General features: G+C 32.7%; 1 protein-coding gene across 1 annotated transcript; it reads right to left on the minus strand.

Annotated features, from left to right (window-relative positions):
- Window positions 1-1,191: 1,191 nt before the first annotated feature.
- On the minus strand, window positions 1,192-9,710 carry LOC139525235 (angiopoietin-1-like). The gene is made up of 5 exons (XM_071320429.1): window positions 9,419-9,710; window positions 6,744-6,868; window positions 2,770-2,866; window positions 1,718-1,882; window positions 1,192-1,235 (listed from the first exon to the last, which is right to left on the minus strand). Exons 1-5 carry the CDS (start codon window positions 9,708-9,710, stop codon window positions 1,192-1,194), a joined length of 723 nt encoding a protein of 240 aa, XP_071176530.1.
- Between the last annotated feature and the right edge of the window lie 9,006 nt (window positions 9,711-18,716).

Below are 18,716 nucleotides of genomic sequence, written 5' to 3' on the forward strand. Positions count from 1 at the left end.
AATGTGTTGATATCTCTTACGGTTTTAATGAAATACAGATAAAAAGAAATAGGAGACACAAGACACGGGGAGATAGTACCTTTAAGAATAAGTGGTTGGTTATACAGGGAGGGTTTGGAAATCCCCAAATCCCCATTACTATTCCACATCATTGGCAACAAATTCATTTCAATATGAAAAGTGGAAAGACCTAACTATGATTAGAACAAATAATTAAAAACCGATTGTTCCACACCAATTTGCTTAATAATTGATAAGAAGCTACTTCCGATTTTCTCAAAGTTACTATTGGCGTCCAAGTATGGGTTTCTCATTCTGATTCAATAAATATATGTTTTTTTATATTTTTGCCTGAAATGAAGGATTCCAGTGTCAACTTCGGTTTAAACAATGTTACTTTCGGCATCATATTATAGCTTTATTCACACTGATTCCAAAATAAATATTCTCTATATAATTTTGCCTGTAATAAGGGAAAGGTCAAATCTCTTCGATCATTGTGTACAATGATTGAATTTATAATCGTTTTTGAGATATCCAATAAAAAGTTGTTGGGTCAAAAGTCATGGTCACCGTTAAAATCCCATAAAACACACTTTAATCCTTTAAATAAGATTTATAAAAACACGTTTTTTGCTATCTGGGACCAAAACTCGACCATACCCAATGAATTGCTGAAAGCCCTATGGGTATAAGACCTTTGGCTTAATAGTAAAAGCTGGTTTAGTCTTTTCAGATTCCTAAAAAAGAGATTATGCCCCTTACAGAAAGATTAAATCTCTTTGATCAAAATGTAACACAGTTGCGCCTTAATGACCCGAACATTTCCCGGCATTCATAACTTCTGTAAGTATAAGGGTTTCTGAGATTATCTCATAGGAACGTGTTAGGTCTTAGGTCAATGTCAAGTTAAAAATATGACCTGGAGGTATTTTTCAAAGTCACATCAATGGATGATCATTGGTGAATACCCTAGGTGGCTACGACTTATTTTTTCTGAGTTTTAATGATCAATCGTCACAGGGGCAAAACACTATCAATTACCTATTAGGGTTACGTAGTTCGAATGATAACAAGGTTTTAGTTTGTGGGCAGATAATTCCAGACCGACAAAATTTTACGATTCATAGGGTAAGTTCCGGATAGGTAATTATAACACCGATACAAAGTGTGAACCTCAAAGCGACATAGCTATCTGTAACGGAGGGAAATTTTGTCAAAATTTGGAGGAGGAACTAAAAGAATAATAAAAATGATAATAATAATAGTCAGAAGAAATACAGTTAGGTCTCATTTGTCACTCAACATTTTGCAAAAGATCGTATGGCTGTATCATGTACCAATCTGAAGAAATAAGTTATTTACCTTAAAATAAAACATTTCAGGGACAATAAATACTATAGGTATCCTCGAAAAGTGAAAAGACCTAATAATTATAAAGTGAAGAAATACAGTAAGGTCTTCTCCTTTTGGAAAAGGAAAGGCCTTAATAATAATAATAATCAGAAGAAGTAAAGTAAGGTCTTTCCTTTTTGGAAAAGGAAAGATCTTAATAATAATATTATGAAGAAATACAGTACGGTCTTTCTCTTTTGGCAACGGAAAGACTTTAAACATGAAAAATAAATTGTGTGGCGCTAATACGCTTCCGTAATATTTTGTCAAAACATCACCGTGTGATCCGAAGTATATGGCATGCTCTTACTTAAAAGCTTACCAGCAGTTCCGGAGTACCCAGCTAATGTTAAATTATAATCTTCAGACTCGTCTGCTATTTTGAATATCTCGTACTGAGCATAGCTTCTCTCTCCAGAACTCCTCTCTAAGTCAAATCTCAAACTATACGACTTTCCATTCAAGATATTAAAGATGTTGTCGTTGCCTTTAGAAATAAAACAAGATTGTCTTTTCAAGGTTGATGTTTTGTACTTTTTATTTACTGACAATATAATGATGTCATTGCACAGAAGTCTGTTAAAGTTATAGTGATTTTTTGACAACATAAATTGATGCTTATACGAAATATCTTTCCATTTTTTATAACAACATTTAATGTAATTATTTTTTCTCTATTGTCCTAACCTACTTCTGTATCATAAGTTTTTTTAAGAATGAATTGATTATCTGTTTGGTGTCAACCTCTTCTTATTTCTATTAACATAATACAAAGAAATAAATTTATTATAGGAACTAAGATTGCAATTTATATGTTTGCGCCATACGCGCGTTTCGTCTATAAAAGACTCATTAGTTACGCTCCAATCAAATAAAGTACGAAGTTGAAGAGCATTGAGGACCAGAAATTCCTAAAAGTTTTGTCAAATACAGCTAATGTAATATATTCCTGAGGCAGAAAATTTACTATTATGACCATATTAATGACAGTTTGTGTCAACACAGAAGTGTAACGATGGTAGATACTTAATCTAAACTTTTTTATGTAAATGTTTACCTGTGTTATAATCATAAGTCATTGTGTATTTATTTAGTTCACCGTCTTAGAAATAAATCCATTTTGAATTTAAATATATTGACATCATTTACATTGTAATTGTTATCAATTAGCAATTTTCGAGACTTTTACACGTGACTTTGCTTTTTAATGGCACAAATAATTATAATACCCACAATCTCAAAGTTTCACAGAAAAAACCTACGTAGATTTTAGATTCTAGTTCTTTCACGTCCTAAATTTAACCCGTCATTTTTTAATCTGGTTTGAAACTGCGAAAACACAAATGTCAATATGTTAGTTATACTCAAACTTACCAAGCCAGTATTCTCCAGAAACGTTGCCAAATCCTTTCTTGTAGTCTAACCAGTCTCTATAAAAATCTACTGACCCATCTTGTCGTCTTTGGATCACCTATAACATAGATAATAAACTGTTTCGTAGTAATCTAGTTGAAATAAAGGAACGGTGTATTCAGAACTCACAAGTCAATATTTATATACATAGACATTATGGTCCAAGTGAAGACTTATAGATTTAGTTACTTGTATAAATTAAGGCAACAATAAAATAAAAATACCGAAAACTCAAAACTCAAAACTCAAAACAGAAAGACGGAAATCAAACGGCAAAATCAAAAGTTCAAACACATCGAACAAATGAATAACAAATGTTGATTGGTTACATTTAAACAGGTATTATTATAAAATTGAAGAAAAGTGTTCATTACAATGAGAGATTCGTCCAGCCGGCATGATGACCTTTGTTCAGGCTAATTTTATACATTTAAAGAATGGCTATTATTTATTTTGAATTTATTGAACCATAAAATAAATTTTTGACTCTTCACATTAAATAATACGCAAAGACGATTATGTTAACTGTGAAAAGTCAAAAAATAATTTTATGGTTCAATAAATTCAAAATAAATTATTGCCATTCATTATAAATAAATTTCTTTAAAAATTAGGCTCAAAGAACTTTTTATATTATTTATATTAACGATAACAACGTACACACATGTTGGCGTATGAATACATAACATCAGAGTTGGCGTGACACCATAAAAATTGACAGCATTGAAAATAAAGCTAATACTTTTAACCAATCAGAAGACAGTAAATACACCAAATTTATTTATTATACCGTAACATTGGCCATTACCATACATCGGCCACCTTTTGGAATCCGGCTTTCATATTAATATTTGTTTTCAGTGACAATATTTTTGGTTGTATCTAAGAACGGAAAAAGAACACCTGTCATTTACATTTGCTAGGTGATAATCAGAAATGAGATTTAAGCAGTCAAGTATATTTGTAAATTTGTGTGTAAACTGACGTTTTTTGTTAACACTGTAACTAGTTTTTATTACTTGATCAAAACAATGCAAATTGTATAAATTGTTATTGCAAGCTGGTTATAAATCCTTTTCGCATAATTGTACATGTTCGCAATATGTTAATGAAGCGAAACTACATTGCTTACACTTTGAAGATGTTACTTTCAGAAAAATTAAATTTACAGTTTTCAGGGAAAAGTATTAAAATGGGCAACTTTGTTTACAAAATTTTCTTAAAAATGTGTCAAGTTACAAACGGCGATTGACTTTTACAAAGCTTGTACAGTAATATGTAACTGCAAAATAATTCCGTAAAACGAAATAAATGAAGAGATGTGATATGAGCAATGTCATATCAAACTATGATAAAAAATAAAACTAAAAAATCGTATAAACATGCCACCAAAGTTTCATGAAAACTGCTTAAAGATTTTTTTAAAGATGTTGTCTGAAACTGGAAAATAAACTCTTTTTTATCAACAAAAACTAATAACTTAGAAATCTTAAATCTAAACACGTTAAAAATCGGAAGGGATCTTACGCGAATATATATAAACAATCTACTAAAGTTTTATTTTATATATGTGACGTTCACATTTTATGACCGTCAAACACGCGAAGCAATGCATGTGTTTTTTTTAATTTGAAAGATGTTTTTTTGTGCTTATTGTTAAATATTTGTTTGTTTTGTGATTGTGACACAGTGATGAATGCTGTCTATTTACATATCATAGATATACATGATATATGAAGATGTGGTATGAGTGACAATGAGACAACCCACAGGCCATCCAAGTAACAATTTATAAAGGTAAACCATTACAGGTCAAGGTACGGCCTTCAATGTCTGTTTTGTTCACGCATCGTTGTAAGTATAATGGAATTTGATGCGACTTTTTTGGAATTTAATGTACAGATGAGAGATTAAGCGCTATAAAACCGGTTTAATCCACCACTTCTACATTTGAAAATGCCTATACCAAGTCAGGAATATCACAGATGTTGTCCATTCGTTTGACGTGTTTTATCATTTGATTTTGCCATTTGATTAGGGACTTTCCGTTTTGAATTTTCCGTGGAGTTAAGTATTTTTGTGATTTGACTTTTTAGATATTGATTGATTGTCCGAAAACAGGACAATTTCCCCTTTTTCATAAAACTTTCATAAAAAAAATCAAGAAACTTCGAGACGTGAGTTTCATGAAAACAAAACAAAAGAAACTCTCGGCAATCGATATAATCAGTTCATCAAAATTTCATGAAAATTAGTTAACGCGTTTTTGAGTCATTGCCCGACATGTTGACGATGTACGGAAAAACTGAAGGACAAGCAATGGTATACTATAATATGTTCCCCATAAAATGTTTAAACGTTTGTTTAATAATTTTTGATTCCTTTCATACATTCTCTTATTGATACATTATTACTAAATGATATAACTTGAATAGCTATGACTACTTGAAAATCTGAGGTCTATAGTAGGGTGTTCAATACATATTGTCAAACAACAACAAAATATATAACTTCATGCACTAAAATATTCTTTGTTACAAATGAACAACTCATTTTACAAAAACAATACCTTTCGGTATGGCCTCCTCCTTTTCCTCCAAATTGTTTTAACTTGAGCACATGTTGAATTGATTAAAAAGATTTTTCAATCTTCACTACAGTTAACACTATAACAGTTTTATATATGTATGTAGAAGATTTGATATGAGAGTCAATGAGACATCTATCCATCAAAGTCACAATTAATAATTTTAGTAAAATATTATAGGTCAAAGTACGGCAAGCTATAAAGGACCAAAAATGAATAGTGCAAAACTATTCGAACAGTCAAACCAACGGTCTAATCTATATAAAAACGACAAACAAGAATAAAATTGAGAATGAAAATGGGGAATATGTCAAAGAGACAACAACCCGACCATAGAACAGACAACAGCAGAAGGTCACCAATAGGTCTTCAATGCAACGAGAAACTCCCGCACTCAGAAGCTGGCTCCTTAACTCATAGCAATACAACAACAGGTCCGCAATAAGCGATGCACAGTTTTAATTCCGATAACTTGACGATATACGAAATCTCCAGTGCGAACAAAAATGTAATCTAGTAAAAATTCAAAGGCAAATATAGTATCAAAGCATGTCCAGTTGAAATAGTTATTTTGTTTATTGCTACATTGTACTAAAAAATACCTTAAAGAGTTTGAACATATGTATTCACATTCTGACTTTTTAAATTCCCATTTTATTAGGTGTGTGATTTTTTTCTTAATGAGAATATTAGGCAAAGTGGTAGAAAAAAGAGTTTTTGACACTCCAAAAGTAATTAATTCCACTATTTTCTCCTATTTGAACAATTTATTATCAGGTTTTTGATTGTACCAAGTGTACTAGTAAGAAGAAACGAAAATGTAGTAGTGGAACAATGACTTGAAGCCGAAATAAATCTGTATGTGTAAGGTGTTTTGTGAAGCGTCGGGAGCAAGTACATAGTTGGAACTTTCATTGTTTTAGGTTCTGCTTGTAAAGAGGTAGCTAAAAGCTTATGTTTGTTACAGATATCGTGTTCTGAAAATGTTGTCAGTTGGAACACATATTTACCATGTCAACATACCTCAGTTATAATAAAATCCAATTGTATATGCATTAACATATTCTTATTCTGACTCTAAGTATGTTGCATTGGCGATTGTTTTTGCTGCACTGCAGTGTATCTGGTGTCAAGTTGTTTCAGCCTTAGAGATTTGATGTGTTTCTCTTGGTTTTTTTCTGTTTGTAACCCGGACATCTTTAATGACTTTGGAACAGCGGTTTACTACTGTTGCCTTAATTTAACATATTTATGGGAAAAGAATATCAAGATGACAAATTTATCTGAACCGACTATCATTCAAACATTTTCAGAATCTTTGAAGCTCTGATTCTTAAATTGAACATACCGTCCATCCACCGGCTGTCATATCACAATATACATCAAGATATCTGTTAACATTGTTTACAAAAATCTTGTGGACGCCGTTGATACTTCCATTGGGCATTTTGGAGCAGTCCGTTGCTTCGTGATCTATAATTTTAAAATATTTATGCATATAGAGATAAATAAATTGTATCTAGCACCAGTCTGATACATTGCATTGTTTCACTTGATATTCAATAAACGCAATACATTCACATTACACCACTGGAGCTGCATTAACTGATTACAATTTATATATACAGTACTTATGTTTAATTAAATCTTCAAATTTCATCAGACTAAACTGGTGTTAGATCGCTAATCCCGGTCAGATCAAGCTAAACTTCTGGTTTTGAATAAATTGTTATTTGTTGATTCGAGTGTCACTGATGAGTCTTTTGGAGACGAAAAGCGCGTCTAGGTCGATGCCGCTGCTGATGGAATACCCTGAGCGAATATGCAAGGGTATCACAAGCCACGTAGTCAGCACTACTGTGTTGACTTGAGTTAGATTCACATGTTCATAATTATAAATTAACAAAACTTTGCGTTTTTGAAATACTAAGGCTTTTCTACCTCAGAAATATATTACTTTAGCTGTATTTGGCAAAACGTTTAGGAATTTTTGGTCCTCAACGCTCTTCAACTTCGTACTTTTTTTTACCTTTTTTTATTCAAGCGTCACTTGTGAGTCTTTTATAGACGAAAAGCGTGTTTGGCGCAAATACAAAATTCCAATTATGGTTTTTATGATGAGTTTATTTACCAGTCTTATGACACCAGACTGGTATTAGTTATATCCTTCGACTCTTCTTTTTTTTAGAAAGAATTTTATTACATGTTGTCTTCTATGTACATTAGCAACGTAGTATCTGTACGGTCTAAAACAAAAAATATTATTTTAACTCAACTGCGATATGTGTCATTCTAAAACTATTGCCTTTTTCAAAGCGAACCTTCTTTACTTGATTCTTACAAGCATGCTTATATCATTGTTATTATAAGAATATGCATTTAACATCAAATGTAATATCTATTTGTGTCTCAATCATTTTGCCTAACTTTAGCAAATAAAATATGTTGCAATTAAACACCAGACTGTTGTTAGATAAACACATTAACTTTACATTGCACCAGAATGTTGTTAAATAAAACACATTAACTTTACATCACACCACACAGTAAAGATAAAGACATTAACTTTACATCCCACCTGACTGTTGTTAGATATAGGCATTAACTTTACATCACACCTGACTGTTGTAAGATTAAGACATTAACTTTACATCACACCAAACTGTTATTAGATAAACACATTAACTGTACATCACATCAGACTGTTGTTCGATAAAGACATTAACTTTACATCACACCTGACTGCTGTTTGATAAAGACACTAACTTTACATCACACTAGACTGTTGTTAGAAAAAGATATTAACTTTACATCCACCCAGACTGTTGTTAGATAAAGACATTAACTTTACATCACACCAGACTGTTTTTATATAAAGATTTTAACTTTACATCACACCAGACTGTTGTTAGACAGACACACTAACTTGACATCACACCAGACTGTCGTTAGACACTAGACTGTTGTTAGATAAACACATTAACTTTACATCGCACCAGACTGTTGTAAGATAAAGACATAAACTTTACATCACACCAGACTGTTGTAAGATAAAGACAAAAACTTTACATCACACCAGACTGGCGTTAAATAAAGACATTATAATATCATTACACCAATCTGTTGTTAGATAAACACATTAACTTAACATCACATCAGACTGTGGTTACATATACATATTAACTTATAAACACACTAGACTGTTGTTAGACAAACACATTAACTTTACATCACACCAGACTGTTGTTAGATAATCACATTAATTTTACATCACACCAGACTGTTGTTAGATAAACACATTAACTTTACATCACACCAGACTGTTGTTAGACAAACACATTAACTTTACATCATACCAGACTGTTGTTAGATAAACACATTAACTTTACATAACACTAGACAGTTGTTAGATAAATACATTAACTTTACATCACACCAGACTTGCGTTAGACAAAGACATTAAATTTACATCACCCCAGACTGTTGTAAAATAAACACATTAACTTTACATCACACTAGACTGTTGTTACATATACATATTAACTTTAAAAAAACACTAGACTGTACGTTGTTAGATAAACACATTAACTTTACATCACACCAGACTACTGTTAGATAAATACATTAACTTTACATTACACAAGACTGGCGTTAGAAAAAGACATTATATAAACATTACATAAGAGTACATAAATCTTTTTAATATACCAACCAACAAAGACAACTTTAACCAACAACGTATTGTCCAGCTATCATATATGTTGACCTACCCAAAACGTATTCCCTAGCTATACTAGATGTTGACCCAATTAGTCTTGTACAGCTCAGAAACTATATATGCTGTACCGAATACAACTACGATACTCCGGTCATATATTAAACAGGGAGAAATGAAGATTTTATATCCTTGTTAAGGAATTTCTAACCCATTTCACATTTTAATTACTGAAACTTTCAATATCGGAGAAGTAATGTCTCGGTGAATTATTTACATGTATTTTACATATGATAAGTCTTACTTACTTTTAAACACAAGAATTCCAGTTTTAATTGTTTTTGTCTGTGGGTTACTGTTGGAATCCAATCTACATTGTCCTGTAGTACGATCATAGCTTGCGGTCTCACACTCCTGTTCGCTAGTACACAAAGTGGTGCATTGTATAACAGAATCTGCTTTAGTTGTAGTTGTTGAATCACTTGAAACAATTATCTTTTCCTTTTCTAATATAAATTTCATTTTCTTCTTAATATCTGATGTTCCATGGCATATTGGGTTTATTACAACGACACCATAAATAATTATGATGATAACCATGCTGTCCATATTCATCAGTAGTTAAAATAGATGAAATATGTGTCCGTTAATAAAACTAGCTCTTTTATAGCAGGATGACACAGTCGATAGAATTGATGCAAAGATACAGTAAAGATTTAATTCCTATATATAGTATCCAATATATTTGCAGTAGGAATGAAGAAATTATCGATTTTTTAAAAGTCATATCATATATTGTAATAAACCCCGCTGACACATGTTTTTAAGGTGCTAAATATTGTCATTTATTTCTATTCATAAAACTTCTTAAATTATGTGTTAATATAAATACAAGATATGAAGATCTGATATGATTGCCAATAATTGAGACAACGATCCAACAAATACCAAATGATGTATAATATAACGAATACATATCACCGTATGGCCTTCTTTGTCGCGAAACACAAACCCATAAGACCCCGAAATGATAAATTAAAAGGAGAAAATTGACGACCTGACATATATGAAAAGAACAATAACGAACAAGAATGTGCCCATAGTACAATGATTCCAACTCGCACTATTATTCTTTTTTATGTTCCTTGAAATTCGGGTCAACACTCTAATTTGAAATGAGAAAGATCATCTGATAAGGGATATATGAACTAAATGTCAGTTTGATATTCAAAGAGGAGCGTAAGATACCAGAAGAACAGTAAAACTCATTGATCAATAGTTATCAAAGGTACCAGGATTATAATTTAGTACGCCAGACACGCGTTTCGTCTACGTACATAAGACTCATCAGTTGCGATTATATCAAAATATTATAAAACCAAACAAGTACAAAGTTGAAGAGCATTGAGGATCCAAAATTCCAAAAAGTTGTGCCAAATACGGCTAAGGTAATCTATGCCTGGGATAAGAAAATCCAAAAGAAAAACAGACAAATAATAGTTCACAGGACACAAAATAGAAAACTAAAGACTACGCTACACAAATCCCTCCAAAAACCGGGGGATCTCAGGTACTCCGGATAAGTATGCAGATCCTGCGCCACATGTGGCACCCGTCGTGTTGCTCATGTTATTACAAACCCGGTAAATATTCCTAATTCGTTATGCACAATAGTGAATAGGGAAGGGGATTGAAGTAACGACATAAAACATATTCGATATTCTTTCATAACGGTCAACTTACTCGTGATGGTGTCCGAACAATTAACTAAGGTATGATCTCAGCTTGACCAGTTTTAACTATGCTTTCAACGCTCCCTTGTGAGCAGACACTTTCTATCAAGGAAATAATGGAAGAAATACAAGAACTTCATACAAAACTATCTTGACTAAAAACTTTAACCTGAAGCGGGGTGAACGAACGGACGGACGAACGGACAAATGGACGAACGAACTAACGGACAGTCACAGACCAAAAAGCGTAAATGGTGCAAAAAATCAAATATTCAAATATATGATATACAACAACAAACGACAGACATTGAATTACATGCTCCTGACTTGGGACAGGTGCATACAGAATATAGCAGGTTCAAACATATTTACTTGTGCCCAACGCTCTCACTCTCATGGGACAGTGTTGTCACAGCAAAACATAAAAACAAATTATAAAGATTAATCAAAACGGTCTATACTCATCAGATCGATACACATCACGAAATACACAAAGTACATATCTTTGAGTAGTCGCAGTTACTGAAAGCTGGTTCGAAGCAAATAACTTCTAATAAAATAATCAAGTGTCCAAGACTAAAACATCAATGAGTCAGTTTAGTAAAGGTCCCGTACAATTTTTCATTTTTTAGTAATAAACTGTAATGAAAACTTAGGTACGAAAAATTCAATAACACTGCAATGCGTAAATCGAAAATGAAAAAAAAATGACTTTGCACAAGACTATTGAATAATTTGCAACATAGAATGTTCGTGCTGCCAAGTCGCAGAAAGAAAATACGCATTTGTAGCAACAGATGAAAATAAACGATCCATCGAGAAAATTCTCCAACAAAAAAAACCTACCATCTTCTCCAAATATATCAAATGGTCGTCCCCTTATTTTGAGTTTTAGAGTGTAGGCAATTTTTATATTAGTCATGCATCGACTTCCTGTTGTAAAAGAAAAAAATCAAAGAGTTATATTGGCTTCATTCAATCAATCATGGTTGTAGGGGCTGATCAGTTATGCTCCAGTATGCTGTTTTCTTGACTTCATTCAATCATTGGTTTTACAAAATTATCAATTATGCTCGAGTATACCTGTTACCACAATCAACTGTTTGTATAGAATGATTAGTTATGATCCAGTAAACATGTTACCGTCATCAATTTGGTTGTAGAAAATAATCATTTGTGCTCCTGTATACCTATTACCAACTAATTGAATGCATCAACGCAGATTCAGCACGGTATTGGTATTGTTCTATAAGAGTTGAAAAACCTTGCTTGTACCCAGAAAATACGTCTCCTAAACCCAAACATCCACGTAAAATGAACAATGCCTTAGAAACAGGATAAATCTGATATGTAAATACAATGAATTGAGGATCTTTGGAATTGCTTTTGGAAGTTCAAATTTTACTGAAAATGTCAAAAAAAGGTGTTTATGGATCATTTCGAAATAATTTGATGCCTTACATTAATCGTTTCCTTTTCTTTAAATGTGCATACTTAAATATTTTACTTGATTAAGGAAATTATTTGAGGAAAATTTCAGTTAAGATATATCCTGCATACAGGTCCAGGTAACATTTATCTACTGTGATTTCTGTACTTTCATAATTAGCTTGATTCAGAATTTATTATATCATTTACTTTTCAGTTTTTCTGTAATGATTGTTATTGCGTGTGTTTGTGCTGTATTTCTGTCACGTCCTTTCAACAATATTTTTACATTGATATTTTTAACATTGCCATATAAGCGGAAAGTTTGGCTTGCCATTTTACCAGGTTCAATTCACAATTTCGTTTCTATATATGTTAGAGTTTATTTTTATTGCAGTTCAGTGTTTCTCTTGTTCTTTTGTTTTCCTCTTATAGTTTGTGTATTTTCCTCGGTTTTAGCTTGTTACCCGGATTTGTTTTATCTCAATCGATTTATAGCTTATGAACAGCGGTGTACTACTGTTGCCTTAAGTTTATTTACATTAGACATACTAGTGTCATACCATTCATTTAACTAACTATGGGTGTTAGTAATTGAAAAAACGAGTCCTTCTTCCTGGTTAAGTAAGAACATATAATGATAAATCGGAGTACGTTTATTTTGTCTTTTTCAAATTAATCACCAGTCTTTCCGTATGAAAACTGTTTCTTCATATGTCAGGGAAATCAAAGTATCAAATGTTTTGTTTTGTACATGTAATCCACATGAATGCACAGCAGTCGTCTCAATATAACCTATGTTCACTTTTAAATTACGATAAAAACTGATTCGATGACATTTTATCAGAGAACTCAATTAAGATAGATATGTCATGCACATGCTATTACTTTGTCATTATTTTACCAATTGGCTATGTGATGTTCATAACAAATTAGTGCATTTACCTGGTAGATTTAAAAAACTTGTCTGGTATTTACCTTCTCGTACTTAGCCTACACAAATCAGTATATTGACCTGGTAGATCTAAGAAACTTGTCAGTGGTATAAACATTCTCATGCTCAGACTGCACAAATCAGTACATTGACCTTGTTGATCTAATAAACTTGTCAGTGATATGTACTTTCTCATACTAAGCCTGTACAAATTAGTCTATTGACCTGGTAGATCTAATGAACTTGTCAGTGGTATTTACCTTCTCATGCTTATCCTTCACAAATCAGTATATTGACCTGGCAGATCTTATAAACTTGTCAGTGGTATTAACCTTCTCATGCTAAGCCTAAACAAATCAGCATAATGACCTGGTAGATCTAACAAACTAGTCAGTGTTATTAACCTTTTGCTGCTAAGTCTGTACAAATCAGTATATTGACCTGGTAGATTTAAAAAACATCCTGTCAGTTGTGTTTACCGTCTCATACTAAGCCTTCACAAATCAGAATATTGACCTGGCAGATCTTGTATACTTGTCAATGGTATTTACTTTCTCATGCTTAGCCTACACAAATCAGTATTTTGACCTGGTAGATCTAATAAAGTTGTCAGTGATATTTTTTACCTTCTCATGCTAAGCCTACACATATCAGTATATTGACCTTGTTGATCTAATAAACTTGTCAGTGATAGGTACTTTCTCATACTAAGCCTGTACAAATTAGTATACTGACCTCGTAGATCTAATGAACATGTCAGTTGTATTTACCTTCTCATGCTTATCCTTCACACATCAGTATATTGACCTGGCAAATCTTATAGACTTGTCAGTGGTATTTACCTTCTCATGCTAAGCCTACACAAATCAGTATATTGACCTGGTAGATCTAACAAACTAGTCAGTGTTATTAACCTTTTCCTGCTTAGTCTGTACAAATCAGTATATTGACCTGGTAGATTTTAAAAACATCCTGTCAGTGGTGTTTACCTTCTCATACTAAGTCTTCACAAATCAGTATATTGACCTGGTAGATTTTAAAAACATCCTGTCAGTGGTGTTTACCTTCTCATACTAAGTCTTCACAAATCAGTATATTGACCTGGCAGATCTTATAAACATGTCTATGGTATTTACTTTCTCATGCTTAGCCTACACAAATCAGTATATTGACCTGATAGATCTAATAATTATGTAAGTGGTATTTAGCTTCTCATGCTAAGCCTACACAAATATGTATTTTGACCTGGTAAATCTAACAAACTTGTCAGCGGTATTTACCTTCTCATGCTAAGCCTACAAGTGCACAGATCAGTATATTTACCTGGTAAATCTAATAAACTTGTCATTGGTATTTAACTTCTCCTGCTAAGTCTGTACAAATCAGTGGTTTTAAAAAAATATTGTCAGTGGTATTTAACTTCTCATACTAAGCCTACAAAAATCAGTGTATTGACCTTGTAGATCTTAAGAACTTGTCAGTGGTATTTACCTTCTTATGCTTAGCCTACACAAATCAGTATATTGATCTGGCAGATCTAATAAACCTGTCAGTGGTATTTACCTTCTCATGCTCAACCTACACAAATCAGTATATTGACCTGATAGATCTTTTGAACTTGTCAGTGGTATTAACCTTTTCATACTCAGCTTGTACAAATCAATATATTGACCTTGAAGATCTTATAAACTTGTCAATGGTATTTACTTTCTTATGCTTAGCCTACACAAATCAGTTTACTAGTATTGACCTGGCAGATCTAATAAAATTGTCAATGGTATTTACTTTCTCATGCTTTGCCTACACAAATCAGTATATTGACCTGGTAGATCTAATCATTTTGTCAGTGGTATTTACCTTCTCATGCTAAACCTACACAAACCAGTATATTGACCTGATAGATCTAATAAACTTGTCAGTGGTATTTACCTTCTCATACTAAGCCTGTAAAAATCAGTATATTGACCTGATAGATCTAATAAACTTGTCAGTGGTATTAACCTTCTCATACTAAGCCTACACAAATCAGTATATTGACCTGATAGATCTTATAAACTTGTTAGTGGTATTTACCTTCTCATGCTCAACCTACACAAATCAGTATATTGACCTGGTAGATCTAATAAACTTGTCAGTGGTATTTACCTTTTAATTTTAGTTTTTTGTGTAAAATTCGGAGTTAAGTATGACGTCCATTATCACTGTACTAGTATACATATTTTTAGGAACAAGCTGAATTACACCTAAGGGTGTGGGGATTCTCGCTGCATTGAAGACCCATTGGTGGCCCTCGACTGTTGTCTGCTCTGTGGTCGAGTTGTTGTCGATTTGACACATTCCCCATTGCCTATCTAAATTTAAATTCAGTAGGTCACATTCATTAAAGGGGAGGGGATTGGAGCTACGACGTAAGGAACATATCCGATATCATTTTAAATGGTTATTCCATAGCGGTCAACCAACTTCTGATGGCGTCCGTAAAATTTACGAAGGGAAGATTTCAAGAAAATCATGCAAGCACGGGAATATCGTATCAATTGGGAGATACATACCCCGTATGCAGGTGCTGCTGGAATGTTGCTACTTAGACATGTTAGAAATGGCATGTTCACAATTGAAAAGCTGAAATCATCTCTTTTGTCGTAAAGTTTTGTTTTCAATCGACCATCATTGTCAATTTCTAGATGTAAGTCAAGATATGAGGTCGACTTAACTGAAATCTGTAGTATCCTTTATCCTTAGTTCGATGGGATAGATGCGTTCCACATAGTCACCAAATTTTGAATTATTTAGAACAGCATCTATATAGCGAAAAGTAGAGTTAAAGGATATTGCTAACTTCTTGTCTTTCCTCAAAGGAAAATGACTAAAATTCAGAGATGTATTAAGCCAAAATCTCTATTCTACCCCTGTGTTCAATTTTTAGCCACGTCTGACATGTTGGTTGGTAGGCAGGGTCATTGTATTCAACAAGATACGATGATAATTATTGTAGCCTAGCTGACTCAAATTTGATACGGTAGTTTTTAAGGAAAAGATTTATGTAAAAGATTACAAAAAATACATAAAAATGTTAAAAAATGACTTTAAAGGGCAATAACTCCTAAAGGGGCCAATTGACCATTTTGGTCATTTTGACTAATTTGTAGATCTTATTTTGCTGAACATGATAGCTGTTAAAATTTATCTTTATATATAATGATATTCAAGAGATTAGCCAAAAACTGGAAACTTTCCTTTAATGAAATAATAATTCAAGGGAAGCAACACAACAGCGGGTTGTCTAAATATTTTATAACAGAAAGATCTTGACCTGGTGGACAACTCAACGATGTCAGGTTTAATCTAAATACTTTGATTCAAGAGATATAAGCCAAATTCTACATTTTACCCCTTTGTTCTATTTTTAACCATGATGGCCATCTCGTATGGCCGGACAGTTTATCGGACACATTTTTTTTAAATTGGACATCACAATGATGATTTTAGCCAAGTTTTGTTAAATTTGGCCATGTTGTTTCAGAGGAGAATATATTTGAAAACATTAATGGACGATGATAATAAACGATAGACGACGGACACCGAGCTATGAGCCCTATGGGTAAGGCGACCTAAACATTAGGAGGTTTGTATAATTGAAAATCACAAATTCATTAACCAAAGCCTAAAGGGCAAGAATTGAATTTAAATGTCATCATATGACCTTTAACAACGAGAAAAAAACCACCAACATTGTAAAGCTAGATAAAATAATAGTAAAAAGAGTAATGTGTTTCAAATTACACCTTTGAACAAAAGATAGATAGGGATACTTTTTTATTTTACAATTCTACTGTGATAGTCGACTTTGGTATATAACTATATTTTTACCCAGTTATTGATAGGATTTCAAACTCCTATGCACAGACACTTGTTTCAGAAAAATATTCCTATATGCCTTAATATAACACAAGGTATTTAACGAATTTCAAAAAAATTTCAGCTGGTCGCGAAATTCCTTTGGCCTTAGCTATAAAAAGCCCCGGACATGAAAAAAGTATTCAAATAATAGAAGAAATGAATGGTGAATTTGAAAAAACAAATGTACGGTAAATTTTTCCAGAATGCATTTTTATTTGCTATTCAGACGGGTTCCTACGTGCATGTATATTACTGGTCATCCATATGTGAATCACCCTTGGTCGGTGTTAATTGTAACATTACCAATATATGTATCAGTAGAAATTTCGAGGTTTGTTTAATGTTCCGCATTACTTATTGGAATTTCAATTTTGAGCAAACTTAAAGATTTTTGCGATTCTTGTTTGTTCGAAAGTAAACTAAGCAGACAAGCTTAAGTTGTCGGAAGAAGATCCGACCTCAATTGATCATTCGTCTCAACTCGGCCGATTCCGTACCCTCATCTAAGGAAGATAGAAGGAGAGTAGCGGATTCTACCGAAGATTGCCGAATGGATAGAAGGAGAGTAGCGGATTCTACCGAGGATTGCCGAATGCTCAATTGATGTGTTCTATAAGCCGTTTGTGGTAAACTAAAAGATCGCCGAAGAAATAAATTCTATGGTGATTTCAAAATTGACAATTAAATATTCTAAATATTGTTCAAGACTGACTGAATTTGCTGAAGCGTATTTGTAGTTTAGCAAGTCAGCTTAGAATCATACCTTTCCTTACATACTGCCCTCCTGAATATCCAGTCATAAAACTTGATGAGAACCAACGACAAAATATCTATCAGAAATTGATCAAGTGATTGGCATTCGTTTCATGAAATATTTGCCACTGGACTTTAAGCAACCAACAATATATTAATCATAAGCTATCATACCATACCGCCTTCTCATGTATGTATCTAATATTTGTATAAATAAAAGAACATATAGAAAGTTTCGTGAACGATTGACTACAGGATTTACTAGACATGTCCAGAAACTTTGTAAAACGCAATAACAGTCTCGGAAAAGCGAACTATTTTGAAAATATAGACCCCCATCAGAAGGGACAATAGAAACATTACCGTCCAAAAATAAATCAGTAAAATAAAAATCGTCTCTATTGTCATATCTTTACATAGAGTTTTAAAAGGCGTTTTTTATATGTAATTGCAGTAACAGAAAATATTGAAGGTCACAGTCAAAATTTCCCGCTAAAATTCAGGGTCTAATCATTCTAGCGAAAAATACATAATTCGCTCTTGCATGCGAAGTAAATAGACGCAGATATATAAGATAGGAGACGACTGGATGCAAAGCAATATTAAATAAATGCTCAGTAAGAATTCAAACGAATTAAAATAAAACATTTTATTTTGGCAAATTATTACAATCTCATATGAAAAAAACAATAATAGACGTTAAAGTTAATTCAATCAATGTTCACCACCATTCATCAACAACACTTTGATCGCACGTCCGGCTATATCTAGCGGGTAATGACATCTACACCATTGTGAATTAATCCGAATCCAAATGATCGATTATAAACTCTGTTGCTCCAACGTCCTTTAATCAGT

This window comes from Mytilus edulis, chromosome 5 (genome assembly GCF_963676685.1).
Source record: "Mytilus edulis chromosome 5, xbMytEdul2.2, whole genome shotgun sequence".
Lineage (NCBI taxonomy): Eukaryota > Metazoa > Mollusca > Bivalvia > Mytilida > Mytilidae > Mytilus > Mytilus edulis.